This window comes from Neolamprologus multifasciatus, chromosome 1 (assembly GCF_963576455.1).
Source record: "Neolamprologus multifasciatus chromosome 1, fNeoMul1.2, whole genome shotgun sequence".
In the NCBI taxonomy this organism is placed as follows: Eukaryota; Metazoa; Chordata; class Actinopteri; order Cichliformes; family Cichlidae; genus Neolamprologus; species Neolamprologus multifasciatus.
In genome coordinates this window covers 34,138,810-34,161,788 of record NC_140439.1, presented here as the reverse complement: position 1 = coordinate 34,161,788, position 22,979 = coordinate 34,138,810, and the positions used below count along the sequence as shown (strand labels likewise).

At 40.7% G+C, this 22,979-nt stretch overlaps 2 protein-coding genes across 6 annotated transcripts in view; one reads left to right on the top strand and one right to left on the bottom strand.

Annotated features, from left to right (window-relative positions):
- Positions 1 to 22,192, bottom strand: part of LOC146526144 (E3 ubiquitin-protein ligase RNF182) — a 31,882-nt gene extending 9,690 nt beyond the window's left edge. Inside the window, exon 1 of the mRNA XM_085155903.1 lies at positions 22,056 to 22,192. Coding sequence (XP_085012029.1) covers positions 22,056 to 22,119 — 64 coding nt within the window. The 5' untranslated portion in view covers positions 22,120 to 22,192. The remainder of the gene's footprint in view (positions 1 to 22,055) is intronic.
- LOC146526141 (ATP-binding cassette sub-family C member 12-like) overlaps positions 1 to 22,979 on the top strand; it is a 154,130-nt gene that overhangs the window by 33,301 nt on the left and 97,850 nt on the right. For 3 of the 5 annotated variants that reach the window (XR_014873559.1, XM_085155688.1, XM_085155667.1), the window contains one exon: positions 22,196 to 22,344. Coding sequence is in view for 4 of the 5 variants with exons in the window: in XM_085155688.1 (XP_085011814.1) it covers positions 22,196 to 22,344 (149 nt within the window). In the remaining variant the exon portion in view is untranslated. Of the gene's footprint in view, positions 1 to 20,876; positions 22,064 to 22,195; positions 22,345 to 22,979 lie in introns of those variants that run through there. The other 2 variants (XM_085155680.1, XM_085155693.1) reach the window with 2 other exon arrangements.

Here is a 22,979-nt window from a genome sequence, read left to right as displayed (position 1 = left end):
TTGCACTTTACTGTGGAGAGTCACTCTCTTTATATCTGAATTTTGAGATACTGTAAATAGTCTTGTAATAATTAGGGAGGCTACTGTTTACCCAGAAACATGCTTTGATATGTCCTTGAGAAAGGTTGTTGTAGACCAGGTTACTAACCACTTCATAAACATATGTTATTTAATGTGTAGTTCAAGAGGAAGTGTAACATGTGAGAGAAAGTTGAAACATTCAATTCTAAGGTACACATTGAATATAATCACAGGTACTTTTGATATGTTTTTGCACATTGTGACTGTCATTGAAAACCTTATATGTTGCCCAAAGTAAACAAATGTACTCATACAGGTTTCAAGGATTGATGGGGTTCCTTTTACTGTTATAGACTGTTGAATGGGTATACCTGCCCTACAACCCTTAGAATTAATTTAACTAAAGAGAAAGCCTTTAATACACACTGGTTAAAAGATGCAATTGATAATAGAAACAAAAGGATAGTGAATGAGCAACAAAAGCATTATTCCAGTTAAGGGAACTATTAGCTAATAGTAGAAATGAAAATGACCGACTTTTATGCTGCCAGCAAATAGTCTTTAGCCTTCACATGTACAGCAGCAGGCACTGGGTTTCTTAACACTGAAGTCGGCTTCACATTTAAGCATCTGTTGGACTAGTTACTGTGTGTGAGCCAGTCTACCGTTCTGGCGCATTTTTACTGAATAATTAGGCCCTTATTGAGTCAGATGGTAATTTCACACATGAAATTACAGCCATTTTGGTTTACCAAGAAAAATGCTAGAATCAGTCATTTCAGCATGAGACCCATAACAACACGCACACTATAGCCTCTTTTGTCTTTTTGTTTGTGCAGAGAAGAGATGTTTTTTTTTCAGTATTACACTGGGTTTTAAAACACTGGACCACTTTCTGTCTCCCATTTGCCCAACAAAGTGTTCTTATAACCTTGATAAACACGTCTGCCTTTGTATCCTGCATTCATGGTGTTTAGTGGCTCATCCTGAGATTTCAAGCCAGTCCAAGTCCATCTTTTTAATAGCAAAAAAAATGCTTTGAGGAACACGTTTCATCACATAATGGAAAAAGACTTTAATCAGCGAGATAAAAGCAAAGTCTAAGCTGTGTTATCACAGCTACAGACATCTTTGAAACACTGAGCTCTAGACGCTTTGACCTGCGCCTTCACACCCAGAGTTATGCAGGTCAATACTTTGCATAGATCCTGACAAAACCAGATCAAACGCGGTTTACCTGCATTTATAGCACTAGTATTCCAAAAAAAAAAAGTTGTAATTGTATATTAAACATACTGCAATTGTTTTGTAAATCTTGAAAAGCCATGTTATATTTAAATTAGAAAATCCATCCATCCATCCATCCATCTTCATCCGCTTTATCCGGGGCCGGGTCGCGGGGGCAGCAGCCTAAGCAAAGAGGCCCAGACCTCCCTCTCCCCAGCCACCTCCTCCAGCTCATCCGGGGGAACACCAAGGCGTTCCCAGGCCAGCCGAGAGATATAATCTCTCCAGCGTGTCCTGGGTCTGCCCCGGGGCCTCCTCCCGGTGGGACATGCCTGGAACACCTCACCCAGGAGGCGCCCAGGGGGCATCCTTATCAGATGCCCAAACCACCTCAGCTGGCTCCTTTCGATGTGGAGCAGCAGCGGCTCTACTCTGAGCCCCTCCCGGATGGCCGAACTTCTCACCCGATCTCTAAGGGAGATGCCAGCCACCCTTCGGAGGAAGCTCATTTCCGCCGCTTGTATCCGCGATCTCGTTCTTTCGGTCGCTACCCACAGCTCGTGGCCATAGGTGAGGGTAGGGACGTAGATCGACCGGTAAATTGAGAGCTTCGCTTTTACACTCAGCTCCCTCTTCACCACGACGGACCGGTGCAGCATCTGCATTACTGCAGCTGCAGCCCCAATCCGTCTGTCGATCTCCGGCTCCCTTCTCCCATCACTCGCGAACAAGACCCCGAGATACTTGAACTCCTCCACTTGGGGCAGGACCTCATCCCCGACCCGGAGTGGGCACTCCACCCTTTTCCGGCTGAGAACCATGGCCTCAGATTTGGAGGTGCTGATCCTCATTCCCGCTGCTTTACACTCGGCTGCGAACCGCTCCAGTGCGAGCTGGAGGCCCTCACCCGATGAAGCCAACAGAACCACATCATCCGCAAAGATCAGAGATGAGATCCTGAGGCCACCAAAGCGAAAGCCCTCCGCCACTTGGCTGCGCCTAGAAATCCTGTCCATAAAAATTATGAACAGAACCGGTGACAAAGGGCAGCCCTGGCGGAGCCCATCACCCACCGGGAACGAGTCCGACTTATTGCTGGCAATGCGAACCAAGCTCTTGCAACGGTTGTATAGGGATCGAATGGCCCGTAGCAATGGGCCAGACACCCCATACTCCCGCAACACCTCCCACAGGACACCCTGAGGGACACGGTCGAATGCCTTCTCCAAGTCCACAAAACACATGTAGACTGGTTGGGCAAACTCCCATGCACCCTCAAGTATCCTCGAGAGGATAAAGAGCTGGTCCAGTGTTCCGCGACCAGGACGAAAACCGCATTGTTCCTCCTGCATCAGAGGTTCGACTAGTGGACGAACTCTCCTTTCCAGCACCCTGGCATAGACTTTCCCGGGGAGGCTGAGGAGTGTGATCCCCCTGTAGTTGGAACACACCCTCCGGTCCCCCTTCTTAAAGATGGGGACCACCACCCCGGTCTGCCAATCCACGGGTACTGCCCCTGATCTCCACGCAACATTGCAGAGGCGTGTCAACCAGGACAGCCCTACAACGTCCAGAGCCTTCAGGAACTCGGGGCGGACCTCATCAACACCAGGGGCTCTGCCACCAAGGAGTTGTTTAACTGCCTCAGTGACCTCGCCCCCAGAAATTGGCGGGTCATTCCCCTCATCCCCAGACTCTGCTTCCTCCTTGGAAGACGCGTCAGTGGGATTAAGGAGGTCCTCGAAGTATTCCTTCCACCGCCTGACAATTTTCTCAGTCGACGTCAGCAGCGCTCCGCCAGCACTATACACAGTGCAGGTAGAGCACCGCTTTCCCCTCCTGAGACGCCTGACGGTTTGCCAGAACCTCTTCGAGGCAGTCCGAAAGTCTTTTTCCATGGCCTCTCCGAACTCCTCCCACACCCGAGTTTTTGCTTCAGCCACTGCCCGAGCCGCATTCCGCTTGGCCTGTCGATACCTGTCGGCTGCCTCTGGAGTCCCACAGGCTAACCAAGCCCGATAGGACTCCTTCTTCAGCCTGGTGGCTCCCTTCACCTCTGGTGTCCACCATTTGGTTCGGGGATTACCACCACGGCAGGCACCAACCACCTTGCGGCCGCAGCTCAATGCAGCAGCTTCGGCAATGGAGGCGCTGAACATGGTCCATTTGGACTCGATGTCCCCCGCCTCCCTCGGAATGCTGTTGAAGCTCTGCCGGAGGTGTGCGTTGAAGATCTCGCGGACTGGGGCCTCTGCTAGTCATTCCCAGCACACCCTCACTACGCGTTTAGGTGCACCAGGTCTGTCCAGCGTCCTCCCCCGCCACCTGATCCAACTCACCACCAGGTGGTGATCAGTTGACAGCTCAGCCCCTCTCTTTACCCGAGTGTCCAGAACATATGGTCGCAGGTCTGGTGATACGATTACAAAATCGATCATCGACCTACGGCCTAGAGCGTCCTGGTGCCACGTGCACTTATGGACACTCTTATGTTCGAACAAGGTGTTCGTTATGGCCAAACTGTGATTAGCACAGAAGTCCAATAACAAAGCACCGCTCGGGTTCAGATCAGGGAGGCCGTTCCTCCCAATCACGCCCCTCCAGGTCTCGCTGTCGTTACCCACGTGAGCATTGAAGTCTCCCAGCAGGACAACAGAGTCTCCAGGTGGAGCACCTTCCAGCACCCCCCCCCCCCCCCCCCCCCAGGGACTCTAAGAAGGCTGGGTACTCCGAACTGCCACTCGGCGCATAAGCGCAGATGACAGTCAGGACCCGTTCCCCGACCCTAAGGCGCAGGGAACAAACCCTCTCGTCCACCGGGAAAAACCCCAACGTACCGGCAGCAAGCCGAGGGGATATTAGAATACCCACCCCAGCCCGCCGCCTCTCACCAGGGGCAACTCCAGACTGAGACAGAGTCCAGCCCCTCTCCAGGAGACTGGTTCCAGAGCCCAAGCCGTGCGTAGAGGTGAGCCCGACTATATCTAGCCGGTACCTCTCAACCTCACGCACTAACTCAGGCTCCTTCCCCACCAGAGAGGTGACATTCCATGTCCCTATTGCCAGTGTTGGCAGCCGGGGGTCAGTCCGCCAGGGCCTCCGCTCCTGGCCGCCACCCGACACACAATGCACCCGACCCCTATGGCGCCTCCTGCGGGTGGTGGGCCTGCGGGAGGATGGGCCCATGTCTCCTCTTCGGGCTGTGCCCGGCCGGGCCCCATGGACTAAGGCCCGGCCACCAGACGCTCGCCCTCGGGCACCCTCCCCGGGCCTGGCTCCAGGGCGGGGCCCCGGTAACCCTATCCCGGGCAGGGTAAACTGTTCCCTCGATGTTTTTTTCATAGGGGTCTTCTGAATCGCTCTTTGTCTGGTCCCTCACCCAGGACCAATTTGCCATGGGAGACCCTGCCAGGGGGCAAAAGCCCCCAGACAACATAGCCCCTGGGATCCCTGGGACACACAAACCCCTCCACCACGATAAGGTTGCGATTCACGGAGGAGTTAGAATTAGAAAATAAAAAGCATATTCAATTTTTAATATGACAACCATATTAAAAATGTAATTGTACTAAGAACACATTTGCATTTGTTTTTCACTGGCAGGTACTTCTTGGTTACCATTTTGGGTTTTAATAAATGTACAGTCTGACTTTGTCCAATGTCATTGAAGACATCAGATTTTACCTTAGGTTTCTTGCCATATTCCAAACATTCTGTAAAATACTTAGCAAGATTTTCATAGACAGACTTGCAGGATGTGTAAGATATCGTGCGAAAAAGACCTTAACCTCTTAAGCCCCAACGCCCCCTGATACGGGGGCAAAAGGCAGGAGATCAGGTAGGCTTGGGGCTTAAGAGGTTAATGTATGTTGCTTTCCTAAAGTCTGCTGCTGGACATATAGAAATGTTGTCCAGTGGCTTCTGATACTCCCTTAGCTTACAGCAAGTGGACCATTTGCCCTCACTTCCTGTGTCATTATTCTCCTGTCCCCTACCTTCTTCATTTCACTGTGGATTGTTGATGATAGCTTTGACCTTTGTTGTCAGAATATCCGCTTGGTGATGCTTGTCTGAATTATGCCATTGATCCAAAGGATTATGGCCATGCTGCTGCCAGAGCTTTCATGGTTGTTTATAACAATTAGGTGTGAAAAACAAAAAAAGGCAAACTTTCTTTGATTTTTTTAAAAACTAGATTGTTTAAAAAACATTAAAAGCATTAACAGTTCTATGTGTTTTTTTTTGCCTGTGGTAATAAATTGTACCACAGCTTTATACATACAATATAGTCTAGTGATTCTAGTCAATTCTAATAAGGTACTTTTGAAGATTTTCTCTTCTTGGGAGTTCTTAAATACTGATAAATTATCATTACTGCTTGTGTGCTTGGCACATATTTAACTGCACGTTCATTTAGTCACATATGTTGTACTCCTATATGACACATTTGAAAATGCACAATATTTAGGCGTTTGTTCAACCATTAAATCAGCAGCCACCATATAAATACCTGATTGAGTCTAATGAATACAGAAACAATTATGCAACCTGACAAACATAGTAGCACTACTACAAACCATTTTACATAACGTTTTACAGCTAAATGTTGATAGTGTAATTATGGTTATGGATAGTCTTGTTTCAAAGACCAGTGGGTACTTGTGCTTCATCAGATGGATTCTTGAGTATAAACATATTTAATCTGCTATATTACCAGTTGTAGCCTCCAAATTCTGCAAATTGTCTTTAAAGTTATTTAAACTGGCATTCAGGCATTTTCTTTTATATGCAGCTGAGGCAATGACAAAATTGTGTCTCTTAAATAAGACATCTGGCACAAACAGTATTCTGTTAGGAACAGTTGTCAAAGTGTATTTCATCATAAGCAGCAATTATGTATGGATGGGAATGTGGCTTAGGTCTCCAAGCTCACTGCCATCTTGTGCAGTTACACAGGAGAGTGTAACTGTAGAGAAAAACACAGAGTATAACTCACTTGTGCTATAATGTGTACTAGGGCTGCCACGATTAGTCAACTAGTCACGATTACGTCGACTATCAAAATCGTCGACAACTAATTTACTAGTCAACGCGTCGTTTGAAGCTTTGTAAGATCACAAAAGACAAAAGACACATAAGTAGTAGGATTTAAGAGTGTAATAACGGACTGAAACAGAAGATGGCAGCACTGCATGTACAAGGATGCCAGCTGCCGTTAAACCCCGAAGAAGAAGAAGTTGTGTCCCAGAATTCATAGCGCAGCCCAGCTCAGTTTACAACAATGGCGGCAGCTAGTTGGTTTTACAGGGTTCTTATTATTCTTTCTGGGTCACAAAATAAACGTTTAAGATATTTTCAGGCGAGAATGTAACCGTGTAAACTTCAAATATCTGCTCAGTTTATCAAGACATTTTCAAAAGCGCTCTGACATTTTCGGAGACGTCTGTTACCCACTAGCTCGATAGCTAGCCGGGGGCAAGGCTCACTAGAGCCCGTGAGAACACCGGACTCCCGTCAAATCGTTTTGAAACCCACCGCCGTCTTTCGCTACTCAGATTAATCATGATATATGAGTCACTTAGATAACTTAAAAATTATATTGTTTGGCTTTTTTTTTTAGTATTTTATTTGTTCCTGAGTAAATCGGTTTGGCTGAGATTAAAGTTATTGTTTTTACACAGCTGAATAAATGTCAAGCAGACAAATGATTATCAGAAGTGTGAGATGCTCCAGAATATACTCTGGTGTCCTGTTATATTTTAGATAGCAAGGAGCAGACGGCTGAGTTTATTAAACTTCACTGAAACAATCTGCAAATTTCATTAAAATGTAATAAATTTAATCTTGTCTTTATTTTTAGTTAGCACATACCTTAAACACTTAAAGCTGTAAGCTGATGATAGTTATATTAAGAGCAGATGCTGCTGGTGCAATAAGCTGTACGTTTTATGTCCAATGGATGCATGATCTGATTAGTCAACTAATCGCAAAAATAATCGGTGACTAGTCGACTATCAAAATAATCGTTTGTGGCAGCCCTAATCTGTACCTCAGATAGTACTAACAAAATGAGTAAACAGGGATTTAACAAAACACAGGGAAGCTGGTTACAAAGTTTTCAAAAAACTGAAGTTACTAAACAAGTTGTATGCTGTATGTATGAAACTACAGGAAACTGCATTGTGGCACATTTAAACATATCACACATGTGGCATCTCTCACAGTTACTGAAGAGAGAAAAAAGGGATTTATGCTTCAGAATGAAGTCAAGCAACTGACTTGTAGAACAGCTCTGTAAGTAACCTGTGGATTATTGTATGAGCATTACCATTAGCATTTAGGTTTGAACAGTTTTATTCCTGATAACAGAACTGTCACAGTGAGTACTATACTAGATAATATTAACAGACTTCTGGCCTCTGGTTCATGCTATTATACGATTTTTAAAAGGGAAAGTAAAAATAATTTAGCCGTCCAGGGAAGTTTAGCCCCAATAGCATTTTATCATAGCGCAGCATTTGGACATAACCTTTGTGACAACAAATCCATTTTACTGGAAGAAGTCAGCACAGTGGCTGGTCCTCGGTCCTTGACCTACTTTGAATTCCTGTTTATTGTTTAATGTTCCATTTGGTTCTTAGTTTGTTTAGTGTTCATATTTGAGTTTCATCTTCCTTTGTATCTTTAGCCTTTAGTTCTTTATTTCAGTTCCTCAGTTTTTTTATTGTTGTTGTTGTTTTTGCTTTAGTATCCTGGTTAGAGTTTATTTAGTATAACTCAATGTGTTCCTTTTCCTAGGCTTTACACCTGTGTCTTTGTTCATAGAGTTTAGGGATGTTAGGGTCTTATGTCTGTGTGTAGTCAGTCACGTTTCACGTCTGTAGTCAGTGTTGTTGTGTGTTCTTCCTGGGCTTCTTGAATTTTTTTAGATTTCCTTTTTTTCCCTCTCTTTTTTTGCATTTAACCATAAACCAAATAAACTTCTCACTCTGTTTTTGTTTTTGAACTTTGTCTCAATATGCCTTGTGTTTGGGTTGTAATCTGCTGCACTTGACAACATTTTAACTCCGAGGGTTTGTCATTCTGTCCTGTAGTCCAGTTTCCGAGTCAGCCATAGTTGCCAACAAGTAGAAACTATTCAATAATATTCATTTTAAAGTGATGGCCTAGGTTTTACCTGGGCAAGTTTACGTTTACATGTGGTGTTTGCGTATTCATCCTGTTTTCATGTAGGTTTGATGTGGCAATTGGCATTTAACATCAGAATTTTAAATCCACAAATGAAAAACAATTAGTGTAGTTGTAAAGAAATTTTAAAAACTATAAAGCTCCTAACAACTATATGTTTGTATATTTATATTTTTATATATTTATGTTTATATAGTTATTTATCCAGTGCTCTGTGGTTCACTGGAACTACTTCACACTTGGCAAAGTGGTTATCCAATGGTAATCTGAGTTTCTGTGGAGGTTAAAGCAGTGCAAGGGCATTGTGTAAGGTCACCCTTTATGGCTGGCATCCCAGGAATAAACCTTGCTCTGAATCTGATGAACATTGCAAAAATGATTCTATGGTCAGATGAGACCAACATAAATTTGCTTGGCTCAGATGGGGTCCAGCATGTTTGCTGTGATGGTGAATGTGTGAGTGATTTTTTGAGTGATATGTTTTTATTGATTAGCATTCAAATATCTCAGTGAAGACAGAACAAAGATTTACCACAAAGCAAGAAAGCATGAGACAAGGCTAATCAAAAGGTATTGGCTGAAGCATTTGCTTATTACGCCAACCCTTTTAACAAAAGATCTTTTAGCATGCAGCTCCTGTACACAGGGCTCGAAGCAAATAATAAAATTCAATTCAATTCAATTTCATTTATATAGCGCCAAATCACAACAAATGTCGCCTCAAGGCGCTTCATAGATACAGAGAAAAGCCCAACAATCATATGACCCCCTATGAGCAAGCACTTTGGCGACAGTGGGAAGGAAAAACTCCCTTTTAACAGGAAGAAACCTCCGGCAGAACCAGGCTCAGGGAGGGGCGGCCATCTGCTGCGACCGGTTGGGGTGAGAGAAGGCAAACAAAGCAAAAACAAAACAAACAAACAAACAAACAAGAAAAAAACAAAAAAACAGAAAACTTTCCACCTTAGTAAGTAACTACATCAAAGCAAAAGAATCAAGAGGTTTTTTTGTTTTTTGTTTTTGTTTTTTTTCTGCTCTTTTCATTCTTGATATATATATTTTTCTAATACTCTATTTTTAAACATATTTTTAAACAAGGAAAATGAACTACACCTTTTTAAATCACTGTCATAACTATTCCACAGGTTAACTCCTCTAACAGAAACACATCTCTGCTTTATATTTGTCCTTATCTTGTTTTTTTTAAAGAAATCTGTTCCCCTTAAGTCATATTGACTCTCTCTGACTTTGAACAGCTTCTGAGTACTGGGGCAAAGCAAGTTATTTTGTGCTTTATACATTATCTGTGCCATTTTATATTCAACTAAATCATAAAATTTCAGGGTATTCAGATTAATAAACAAAATGTTAGTTGGTTCTATATAGTTTGATTGGTTTATAATTCTTATAGCTCTTTTTTGCAACTTGAAAATAGGAAGAGTGTTCGTTTTATATGCATTACCCCATATCTCCAGACAGTAAGTCATATATGGAAGCAACAGAGTACAATAGAGTGTGTATAATGATTTTTTGTTCAGGACATGCTTTGTTTTATAGAGAATAGCAATGGTTTTTGACATTTTTGTTTTCACATGGTTTATATGAGACTTCCAACTCAGCTTATCATCAATTATCACTCCAAGAAATTTATTTTCGTACACTCTTTCAATTTCAATTCCATTAACCCTGATTTTAGATACATTTTTCATTTGTCTAGTGCCAAAAATAATCAATTTTGTTTTCTTTATATTTAATGATAACTTATTTACATCAAACCAGTTTTTTAATATATTTAACTCCTTTTCCGCTGTAGTCAGAAGCTGTTCTAGGTTTTTACCTGAGCAATACAGAGTGGTATCATCAGCAAACAATACACATTTTAACAGTTTGGAAATGCTACATATGTCATTTATGTATAATATAAATAATTTAGGGCCCAGCACAGAGCCCTGAGGAACACCACAAGTTACCTTCAACTGCTTAGATTTTACATTATTGAATTCAACATATTGATATCTGTCATCCAGGTAACTTTTCATCCACTTGTATGCTAACCCTCTTATGCCATATCTCTCTAGTTTATTCATTAATATAGAATGATCAATCGTATCAAACGCCTTTTTTAAGTCTATAAAAACACCAACAGTATATTCCTTATTATCTATAGCATTAGATATCCCTTCTACAAGTTCCATCACTGCCATCGAAGTGGACCTTTTCACTCTAAAGCCATATTGGTTATCACTTAGGAGATTATGCTTCTCAATATATTTATCAAGTCTATTAACAAATAACTTTTCTAAAATTTTTGAGAACTGTGGGAGCAGTGATATTGGCCTATAATTGGTAAACTGACTTCTCTCTCCGTTTTTATGGATTGGAATAACTTTTGCTATTTTCATTTGTGAGAGAAATACACCAGTTTGAAAGGACAGATTACAAATGTATGCGAAAGGTTGCACTATATATTCTATAATACTTTTAACTAATATCATGTCAATACCAAAACAGTCAGTGGACTTTTTATTTTTAAATGTCTTCACAATGTTAATTATTTCTCTATGAGTTACAACACCAATAAACATGGAGGACACATTCTGAGTAATATGTTTATTTAGGTCGTTATTATTTCTTGACTCTGGAATTTCTTTTGCTAAATTAAAGCCAACATTTACAAAGAAATCATTAAATTCATTTGCAATGTCTTTAGTTTTATCAAGCACAATATCTTTATCTTTTTTAAAATAATCTGGATAATTCTTATTTTTTGAGCCCTTTTTGATTATACTATTTAATATCCTCCATGTTTCTTGTGTGTTACTTCTACTTTGCTCCAATAATTTGTGGTAATATTCTTTCTTACTTGTTCTTATAATATTTACTAATCTATTTTTATATAACTTGTACTTTATTTCAGCATCTTTTGTCCTCTGTTTTATGAATCTCTTATATAGATTATTTTTCTTTTTACATGCATCTTCTATCCCTTTTGTGATCCATGGCTTATTTGATCTGTGGTGCTTTCTAGTGATTTTCATTAAAGGACAATGTTTTTCATATGGTGAAATTACAGTTGATAAGAATGCATCATATGCACTATTTGAATCTTCATTTGCAAAAACCTCATTCCAATTGTGTTCCTTTAAGTCCACCTGGAGGGCAGCAATGGCTCTTGTTGTTCTAAGTCGTATCATATCAAATATTTGATTCTTTTGTTTAGTTTTAATCCCAAAATAATTTTGAAAAATTGCAAAAACAGGAAGATGATCGCTTATATCAGTTATAAGAAGTCCACCTACTATTTCATGGTCAATTTTATTTGTGAATATATTATCTATCAATGTAGCTGTATCAATTGTTATTCTACTTGGTTTTATAATTACAGGGAAAAGGGAGTTACTATACATTGTATTTATGAAATCTGTTGTTTTCTGATGTCCATTTGGGTTTAGCAAATCTATATTAAAATCACCACAAATTATTTGCACTTTTTTATCATTTAGGTTGCTAAACATAGCAGCAAGTTTTTCATTGAATGTCTCAAGGCATGAACCTGGTGTCCTATAGATGCAACTTATAATTATATTGTTAGCTTTTTCAACATGGATTTCAATAGTGACACATTCCAATACGTTATCTATGGTGCTTGACATACATTCAATCAGACTACATTTCAAAACTTTATCTACATATAAGGCAACACCGCCTCCTTTTTTATTCACCCTGTTCATTGTAAATAATTCGTATCCTTCCAGTCCCATTTCACTAATTTTCTCATTATCGAGCCATGTTTCTGATATTGCAATTATATTAAACTTTTTTAACTTACTTAAACATTCTGTAATTTTAGAAAATTTTTTATACAGGCTTCTACTATTGAAATGTATGACCGACAATGCATTTGCCATTTTAATATTCATATTGAATTGGTCATCTGTATAGTACTCACAAGTATTATTGGTGTTATTGTAGAAGTGGGTATCTGGGTCAATGTTACTTTCAGGGTCATGCATGTTGTGCTCTGCATAGTTAAACGTTTTGAAGTTCGTTTTCTCAGCGTGTGGCAAAATAACCACCTTGACAGTCCTTTTCATAATCAAATTCTTCCTCTTCAATATCTCTGAATGGAAACCTATGATCTGTGTCCAAACTTGTCATTTATGTGTTTTTGTTTTTGTTGTTGTTTTTTGAGCCGTAAGGCCAGAAACACTTTCCATACCCATTGTTCATTATCCAATCGTCACTTTTCCAATAGATTCCAGAGCAGATTCCTGATTATTTATATTGCTCTAAGTCTTTGAGTTCTCTTATCATCACAACTTTCGCTTCTTCGGGATTGCCATTTAGTCTTATCATTACTTTGCAGTTCCTCGTCCATGTCGCTTGTATCTTATTTTGTTTTCTCAGGCTGCGTGCCTGTCTTGCAATTTCAGCAGTCTTTTTCGTTAAATGTTCATTTAAATACACACCAGTCCCTTTAAGCTTCTTACCCTGTTTCAGTAACTCAATCTTTGTTTTGTGACTCACAAACCGAAGAATAATTGATGGCTTTGTTTTACTGTCTTTCCTGGGGAGCGTGTGGCATGCTGCAATATGATGGCTCTGAATACTTACATTCTTCGTTTGAAGGAATTTTATCACTTGCTGTTCAAGCGTTTGCAGCTCCTCTACCGGGGCATCTTCACCATCTTTACCTCCCCCAGCTGTTACTCCGGCGTAGGTTCGGTGTTGCGTCTCCAGTCCACTTATGACTAAATCATCCATTCTTGTGTATTGTTCAAGGTCCTCGATTCGCCGTTCCAAGTCGTCTATTTTCTTGTCCTTGTCCTTTATGAGGTTTTTTAGTTGTTTTATTTCATCCATTAGGTCATGTAGCATACCTTGTTGTTTAGCCACTTTGCTCAGTTCATCAGACATGAAATTAAGCGATTTCCTAATCTCCTCCAACTCCTCTTTAACTCCTGGGTTTGCTTTTTTAGGCGGCATTTTGAAAATGATGAGATTTGTATTTCCTTGTGATGGCCCGTTGAAGTCACTGTTGATTAACTTGTTGGTTGAGCCTTGGCCTAGTGGTTGCTGCAGGAGCCTGGGCCTAGTGGCTGCTGGAGGATCCTGGGCCTGGTGGCTGCTGGAAGAGCCTGGGCCTGGTGGCTGCTGGAAGAGCCTGGGCCTGGTGGCTGCTGGAGGATCCTGGGCCTGGTGGAGCAGGAGGGTCCTGGGCCTGGTGGCTGCTGGAGGGTCCTGGGCCTGGTGGCTGCTGGAGGGTCCTGGGCCTGGTGGCTGCTGGAGGATCCTGGGCCTGGTGGAGCAGGAGGGTCCTGGGCCTGGTGGCTGCTGGAGGGTCCTGGGCCTGGTGGAGCAGGAGGGTCCTGGGCCTGGTGGCTGCTGGAGGGTCCTGGGCCTGGTGGAGCAGGAGGGTCCTGGGCCTGGTGGCTGCTGGAGGGTCCTGGGCCTGGTGGAGCAGGAGGGTCCTGGGCCTGGTGGCTGCTGGAGGGTCCTGGGCCTGGTGGCTGCTGGAGGGTCCTGGGCCTGGTGGCTGCTGGAGGATCCTGGGCCTGGTGGAGCAGGAGGGTCCTGGGCCTGGTGGCTGCTGGAGGATCCTGGGCCTGGTGGCTGCTGGAGGATCCTGGGCCTGGTGGCTGCTGCAGGAGCCTGGGCCTGGTGGCTGCTGGAAGAGCCTGGGCCTGGTGGCTGCTGGAGGATCCTGGGCCTGGTGGCTGCTGGAAGAGCCTTGGCCTAGTGGCTTATTTTTCAGTTTTGGTGCAACAAGCTACCAATTGTCTGGTGTTCGTTTCTTTTTCCGTAGATATGTGTGCTTCCTTCTTGTGTCGTTTGTTGTCTTCAGTTTTGTCAAAAAAAATTTTTTTTTGTCTTCAGTTTTGTCAAATTAGTAGAATACCTTGTCTTGGGCTGCTACTCCCTGACAATGTTATGCACTAAAGCAGCGTAGTGCGATGATTTAGAGCTGCAATACCAAAGGTGTTGGGGCTTTTCACACCATGGAGGCTTGTAAATATAATTAAATGCTACCAGTCTACAGAAATCTGACTGAAGAGGGATAACAATCCAAAGCACTCTACCATAATTGCACAAGAATGTCTAAAGACAAATATAGTCTAGATGTTTCCCTACTAATCCAGTGCAAAAATCCTTTGGGGTATTTTAAAGAGAAGGTTTTCTTGCATTACATAGAGCAGCACCATCCCTCCAGCAAAGAGCAACTGAAAAAAGTTCATACAATGAGGCCTGTACTGTCAATATAGTTCAGTCAAGACCACTATAGTCAAAGGAAAACTATTTCCATCAACGTTTATGTATATTAATATATATTTGGCAGTACGGTTCTTTCCTGAGACCTTCCCACATTTCCCTGTGCACACATGGAAATTCAGAACACCATAACTATTGATTAAGTTAGAAGCAGCATAAAATAAAGCTGCTGTGCTGCAATGTTTTACAGATCTGCATGTGAACTTAATAATGCACCCTAATAGAAGATTTACCAAATAGCCTAGGAGGATATTAGTTGAGGCATCAACTGCAAGGATGGGTTTGCACAGTTTAATACTTTGATACTTTTATTTATTGATTGATTTATTTAATGTAATAACACTGGTCAAAAATCTGATTAAAATGCAATTAAAATGTATAGTAATATATTTTGAACTATCAGACTTTCAAGTGATATTGCTTAGGAGTGCACTTATAGCTCACAGAATTTTGCTTCACTGCATGTCTTTACCATTTAAAGGAGTACTAACCATTCACTTTCTATAGTATATTACATTTATTTCAGTATTCCCTATCAAGATGCACTGAGATGGGTGAGGAGTTTGGTCATCTGATCATGCAGAATGCTCTGTATGGATCTGCTTCATTACATGTGCTGATGTTTTCTTTGCTAATGACAGAAGACAACCAATTTGAGCTGAAAAGGTTAATTTGTTTACTTAAGCAGTGATGCTTTGTAACTGGTTGGGTGGAATTATTGCTGAATTGAATTTAAGTAGCATTTGGTTTTGTGATTTAATGGATTTAATTAAAGGGCAAGATGTTGTTATTGAAGATTTAAGGTGTTAATGAAAATAACATTGAGTTGGCACATAAAAAGAAAGGAGGGTGTACTCAGAAGCCTTTAACAGTGTTGCTGCAGCGCAGATTGTATTTTGGCCAAAGGGAGAACATATGGCAGTGCAGATACATGGTTAGGGTAAGACTAAAAGGATGAACTTTAGCTAGTTTTTAATAGGTACAAACAAAACAACTAGTGATGGGCATTCTAGAGAATCTGTACATAGCCTTGGCTGCTCAAGCTGGAAGTTAATGTTTTCAAACTCACATGAAAAGTTGTTTAACCTGAGCTGAAATGTATATTTAGTAATTTCAAGCATGATCTCTAAGCACACCATTTAACAGCAGCTTCTGTTCTCATCTTACAGAAACAAAGTAGTCTAGCTTGCAAACAAGGCTCAGAGTGATAGCAAATCGAATCTCGTTCTCTGGATTCTGCACAATGTGCTCCATGATCATTGTGCTATTCCTTCAACCCCTCTGTGACCATCTCCTGCGGGAAATGTCTGACTGTCCATCGGTCATGTTGATCAGCAGTATCCAGCTATGCACAACTGACTCGCCAGCAAGATAGGTTATTTCAAAATGGAAGAACACCTGACCACATTGACCCGACAACATGTTATTAGACTGATTAAAGTGGACAGTCAGCGATCTGATCTTACACACCAGGTTACAATAACAGTTGATGTAATTCATATTTATGTTGGGGCTGTTTGTTGTAATTTAATGTGGGGTTAAAGTATTGTTATGCAAAAGTCCTTCTGCAGAGTAGAGCTCTTTATACCATACTTTCAATTAATACATTCTTTTGAGATTTTCAGGAGTTAATCCATTTCTTTCTTAATGTCAGAATGGTAATAAAATAAATCATTTGCTAGCCCAAACCACCTTCACCCCAACTCTAATCTGTCTTAAATTATACTTACCGAAACCTATGTGAAGAAAATATACTGAATTTTTATTTTGTATTTCTGTTGTTACTGTGTGGAGAAGGTCAGCAGCCCCTGGGATACAGCTAGAATGGGGGCTATATCGGCTTTGTGTTGCTCAGTTCAGCTTGTTGTGAGGGCTAAATGTCACCAGTTCAGCTGGGCTGATGGCTGACTCCCTGGAGAGTTGGAGACATTTTGATTTGACAACATATAATACCGATTCCATTCATCACTGAGCTCAGCTGGGAATTAGCATGCCAGCTGGGCAGAGACAGAGGCCATATTCAAGGCTGAGACTCCTAAATGGTTAAGCGGTCAGTATGTGAGGAGGCAAGACAGGAGTCAGATAAGTTTCAGATTAATATTTAGATTCTGCTTGTCAGGCGGGGCTTTGGAGCCACCCTGCTGAGTGAAGGTCGGTGCCCTGCTGCTTTTGTGCTTTCAACATTTGTTGAATACATCTTGAATATTTCTGGCATGTTCTGCTTTTTATCAAACATGTTTGCATGTGTTTGACTTCTCTCTGAGTGTGCACTATTATACCCCGTGGACTCCACTCCTTTGTTTTTCTATTTTCTTTTATAAACTAAGACAAATACAAGAATGCATTAAAAATGGTGTTATTGTCTTAGGTGTTGGTTGTCCTAGGACATAATGACAGTTTTAATCAATGCATCTTAAGTCAGCTCGTTTATTGGTTGTTTTTCATTGGGTTTAATTAGGTTCTGTGTGGTTTTCAAGACATTAAGAGAAGAATTATTTTTTTATGAGTATTTTTGTAAGGAGAATCCTATTTTTTTTTTCTTTTAGAATTTGTCATTCCTGGTCCATGAGAAGTAAAGCAAAACAGGCTGTCCCTTTGTCAGAGCATTAAATACATCACACAACTACAGGGTGGCGGATGGTGACATATGCTACCCCCTAATAACCACATAGATGTTCTCCTGCAGAGAGCAGTCACCTTTGTTGGATTAAGTGGGAGATGTGGCCTATGGTTATATTATATTATAGGTGAAGCCTGTGTAAAATTGAACAGACAGGCTACGCATATGTAATAATCTTCATTTATTTTGTTTTAGCTACATTTAGATTGTTATTATTAATTATGCTTCGTCTCTGTGGTTGTATATTCCATAGCACTGTTAGTCATTCTTACATTGTTCTTTTTCTTTCTCTTGCTATTACAAAAAACACAATCACAGCCACACACATAGACTGCACTTAAAACTCACTCTCCTTGCTTATAAAGTGTTAGTAAATAAAACTGGTCCTACGTTTAATCAGTCAGATACATTTCTTGCAGCATGTTCTCTGTCTTGCTATCACACTATTTGCAATCTGTGGCCTCTTGTATACACACCTTTATAGAATCAGAGCAGCCTTTTCAGTGCATCTTGCAGATAACAAGGCTAACAGATACATTGAAGCTGTTTGAGTGAAAAACACCTGTGAATCTTTAGAGTTGCTCTGCAGATAATGCACTAAATATATGGATTCCTTAAAACTACCATTGTGTGCATGCCAAAGAGAAAAATGAACCCAAAAGTGCAAATGTTTAATGTGCAAGAGTTGCTGTCATCTGAACATAACTGTCTCGCATTGAAACACCAAGGCTGGTATCCCACAATAAATGATTATTGTTGTCACAGTGTAATTATGGCTGACTTATCATAGCGAACCAATCTTAATAAGAAAACCAAAATGATTTAGATTTGGTTTTATAACAACCCTGAATTGGAATCGCTGAAGAAAACGGCTGGCTGGATGGATGGATTATAACATGTTTGTCTTGGTAAGGCAAAAATGTCTTCAATTAAATAAGTCATTATTTGTCCTAAGATTCAAGTTTTAAATCAAAAGATATATATTTTGGTTCTACTTGCAGTATAGTATGATAGACTTCTGATGAGAATTGTGTCAACTGTATGATCAGAGAAAATATAAAAGCTTATATTTGGTTTAATGTTGCCGGTGTACATCCATAAAACTAAATTAATATATGTGTCCATTTCAGTGTAGAATGCTGGATAATTAATCTTTTTTCTAAACATGAAAAATATATGTATATGTCATGTTAACTCTGATGCAGGGAATTATTTCAGTTCATGTTCAAGATAATGTTATATATGTTTACATTTTTCTATACATATAATATGCTATTGACAGTTTTCATTTTCTTGTATGTATGCTGGTATAAATGGTACAGCGCTATGGCGATGTTACTGTTGGCATGCAACTCGACCAATGCAACTGCTATAATGGGCACTTTAGGAGTAGACAATATAGCCTTGAAATTATGCCCCAATATATCGAGGAAACTTGTGATAATATCATAAATAAATGAAAAAATAAATACTGAACAATGTTACATCGATGTGTGCAGCTCACAGGCAGCAGCGTTTCTTAGTGCAAACAAAACAAAGGGCTTTGTTTTCCGTAGTAGTAGTCTGTCACTAATGTCACTAATGACCAGAGATGGGCAGTAACGCGTTACTTGTAACGCGTTACTGTAATCCGATTACTTTTTTCAAGTAACGAGTAAAGTAAGGGATTACTACTGCAAAAACGGTAATTAGATTACCGTTACTTTCCCGTAGGAACGCTGCGTTACTGCGTTACTAAAAACGTGATTTTTTTGCGAGAATGTCTCATGACAGTGACGTAAGCGAGTGCCACGTTGGTGACAACAGCTGTGTGCAGATCCACAATGGATAATATATCGAGTGCGGAGAGAGTATGAGCGTGCAGCGTTTAAAGCGTGGAAGTACTGACCTTACTTTGAGTTTGATTCCATAAAAAGTGACAAAAACATTAGTGTCCGTTGTGCGTGGGAAGAAAACTTCTTTTTACAGTGAAGAAAACCCCCCCTAAACTTCCAAGCAAGCACCGAGTGCGCAACGACGTAATGGGAAACTCACAGAGAAACTAGCGGATTCTTCCACTGACCGCTGTGCACACCTGCACCAGGGTAAACCTCCGCCCACCCACTCCTGCTTTACAGGTGAAAATAGAGCAAAAGGACCGCTAGTCTTTGATGTTATTCATTTTCTGCTGTGTTTTACTTGCATCTATTTGAAAGAGTGAGTGTAAACACAAAACATATTTTATTTTATGTGCTGGAATGTGCAGAAAATAGGTTTAAATATTGAACAAATTTCTTCCAGTCAGAGAATGTTGCATATAATTAAATTTTTGCTTGATGCATAAAGTTAAAAGATTAAAACTAATAAAACAAGTTTTAAAAAAGGACTTTTCCATTGGATTACATTTTGTATGATGGATTATGTAGAAAAAGTAGAATTGGGCTGAAGATCTATCGCTTTATCACCTATTCAGGTTGTAAATCGTGTTGTTAAAAAGTAACTAAGTAACTAAGTAATTAATTACTTTTGAAAATAAGTAATCAGTAAAGTAACGGGATTACATTTTGGGGGAAGTAATCAGTAATTAGTTACTGATTACTTTTTTCAAGTAACTTGACCAACACTGCTAATGACAGACTACTTAATTCAAAGTCTGAATTTATTTCCACCTGGAATTATAGTGAAATAGTGGCGGCATAGTATTACACATTTGACATTTAACAGAGTGCAAGTCAAATGTAAGCACAAGGTAGCCTAGGTAGTGATTTGCTTTGAAAGAGCTTGCACCATTGTGTCATATAAAAAAAATGAAATTGAATCTTGAAATTGAATCCTATCTTGTGCTTACAATACTGTTTCTTGTTGGTTCAAGCATTTAACCAGCTGCTTAAAGCTCTCCTTTCACACCGTGTAACCACATCAATAAACAGTGAAACATGTTTTTTATTTCCACTTTTAGAGAAAATAGTTTTCTTGCATATTTTGCAAAGTACTGTGCTTTGTTGGTGGTAACTGGAGGCTGACACGCTGCTCTCGTTCTCAGACATGTCTGGGCTTGAATCGTTGTTGTGCATGCTAGCAAATGTAAGTGCATAGCGTCACTTTATCACTGATGTCGTGGTATGACGACGTATGCCAAATAAAAATCAATATTGGTATTATCACAGGCAGTATGATAAGGTATAGTACTAGTTCACATATGTGTTTTAGGTACATAATTAACACGGCCAATAATCATGTCACAACAAGCTGTTGATTTCTGTTAATTTTATTTTAATTTCTTGTTTGTTTTGTCACAGATTTAAGCTCTGGTCATAATGTAGTATGAACTCATAATCGCTTAAAATAAATAGAGGGATTATTAGTTAGATTTAATAAAAAAAGAATCACATTGCTTCAGCTGTTTATCTGTCAGGACATTTTTTAGCTGGAGCAAAAAATAATTTCTCATTTTAAATTTCTTGGAAATGACAAAACTGAATGCCACATGCATATAAAATTATAGAAATTATTGCTTTGAGGTCACAGAGGAAGCAAAGCTGTCCGTGTAATTCCAACACTTATTTAACAGGTGGTTCATTCATACTTTTGCTGTGACAAGACCACAGTTATTAAGGTGAGAAAAGCTACTTTGTACTTTGCTTTCATCCCTTTTTCATGTGCAGGACTACTTATTACACACAAATCCTGCTTTCTCACTGATTATGATTGTGAGCCTAAGGAAAAAGCATTTAACATCTGGTGTTGCTTCTCTGAAAATAATTGAAGAGAGGCTTTATTTGAAGGAGTTTTCACTTCTGCCTCAGTCTACAATAACCAGGAGCAGTTAGGGTCAAAAAATGATTTGGGTGAATGCCTCATGTCTGGATAATTATAACCCAACAGTCTTCTAATCGGGTATCGTAATTGCTAAATTTGAAAGGAAACAATGTAAACGTTAGGGACATATCCTTGTGGATAGGAAAATCAGCATCAAATTCATCGTCAGTATTCAAACATTAAGCAGTTTGCCTAACTGCCTCTGTGAAGAATGTCGTATAATAAAATACAGGGAAGCCATTATTTACATTATTATTTAGTAAGCAATTAATCCGTAAAGTAAAAGAGTAAAAAAAAGCATGTTTGTTTTACTCTTTCCGAGGCAGACATTGTAATTTTCCCACTGCACACGCACACAAATACACAGGCTGAGAGATGGCTACTACCCCCCCCCCCCCCCACACACACACACACACACTATCTGTCCTTATTCAGACCTTGTTTTCCTCCGTTCTAAGTTGTCTCTGACTGCAGTGCCCAGAACAGCAGCATGTGTTATAGCTACTGTCATTGTGTCTTTTTGTGCGTCTGTATTTTTCTCTGCCACACAGTTTTTCTTATAGTCTCGTGTTTTTGTATATTGTTACTTGACTTTATCAGCAGGCTTTATCAGCAGGGCACAGTAAAAAAACAAACAAACCTGTTTCCACTTGTAGAAGTGTGTGTGCTGCACTACAAGCAGTTGTTATGAACTGTCAGCAGCCTAACAGCTGCTCATCTGTAGACACAATGGCTGAAGTATAACTTTATAACAAACTGCTATTTCCTGGACAAAGACATACACAGACACAAAGACAAGTACACGCCCACCACACAAATAAACACCACATGCAGAAGAAATACAGAGGGATTCACACCATCCTTTCCACAAAATCCACTGATCTGTGTGTGTGCGTGTTTGTGTTTGTGTGCTGTTGTTGTTGTTTCTCACCTTGTCCCAGTGTGTGAGACTCCCCCTCCTCCACTCCACTTGTCTCTGCTGCGCTGTCCTTCATGTAAATCCACCCCTCTCATAGCAACACTCCACATCTCATTCCTCCGTGCCCGTGTGCTGCTAATGTGTATGTGCAGGTGTACCGGAGCCAGGCGTCAACCAGACTGGCAGCGTTGGAGGAGGCGGTGGAGGGGAGGACGGTGTCTTACCAGACGGAGATCCTTCACCTGCAGACGCTGCTGAGAGAAAGACAGGAGGCAGAGGAGAAACTGCTGCAGTCCAAACGGTAGGAGGGGTGTGAGGAGAAGGGAGGGGGGGGGGGGGGGGGAGGAGAAATGTTAGAAGGCAAGAGGGCAGGAAAAGGGAGGAGGAAAGGGAGAGAAGGCATGAATGGGAAGAGAAGGAGAAGGAAAAGATGATTTGTGTGTATCTGTGGTTTGGAAAAAAGAGTGAAGACAGGGAGAGGCATGAGTGTGTGTGCAGGTGCTCGTAGAGGCAGAAGGAGAAGACATGTGTAGGCAAACAGATCACTTTTAAGTTTTTCAAGTATTCACGTAGCCTAGGCTATAAAAAAGAAGGAATTGCCTTACAGAAATGTGAAAGGTTTTCTTTGAGTTTATTTAGCAGTTACATCAACAGGTTTATTCCTCAACTGTGGAAATTCTTTGTTCAATACATATTCCTCCTAACTCAGTCCTAAATTATTAAACTGAAGATGCTAAAAGTATTTAGAATATTTCTTTTTATATGTTGATAGAGTTGTCAGAGACCACTTTATTTTCTTTTTTTGGTAAAAGTTTCATGGTGTGTGTGTGTTTGCGTGCATGTGTGTGTCCCTGTGTCCTTGTTATTAATCGAGTCAAGATCTGTATTCGCTCAGTCGTGCCAGATCAAACATCTTAATCATTTATTAGAAAGCAC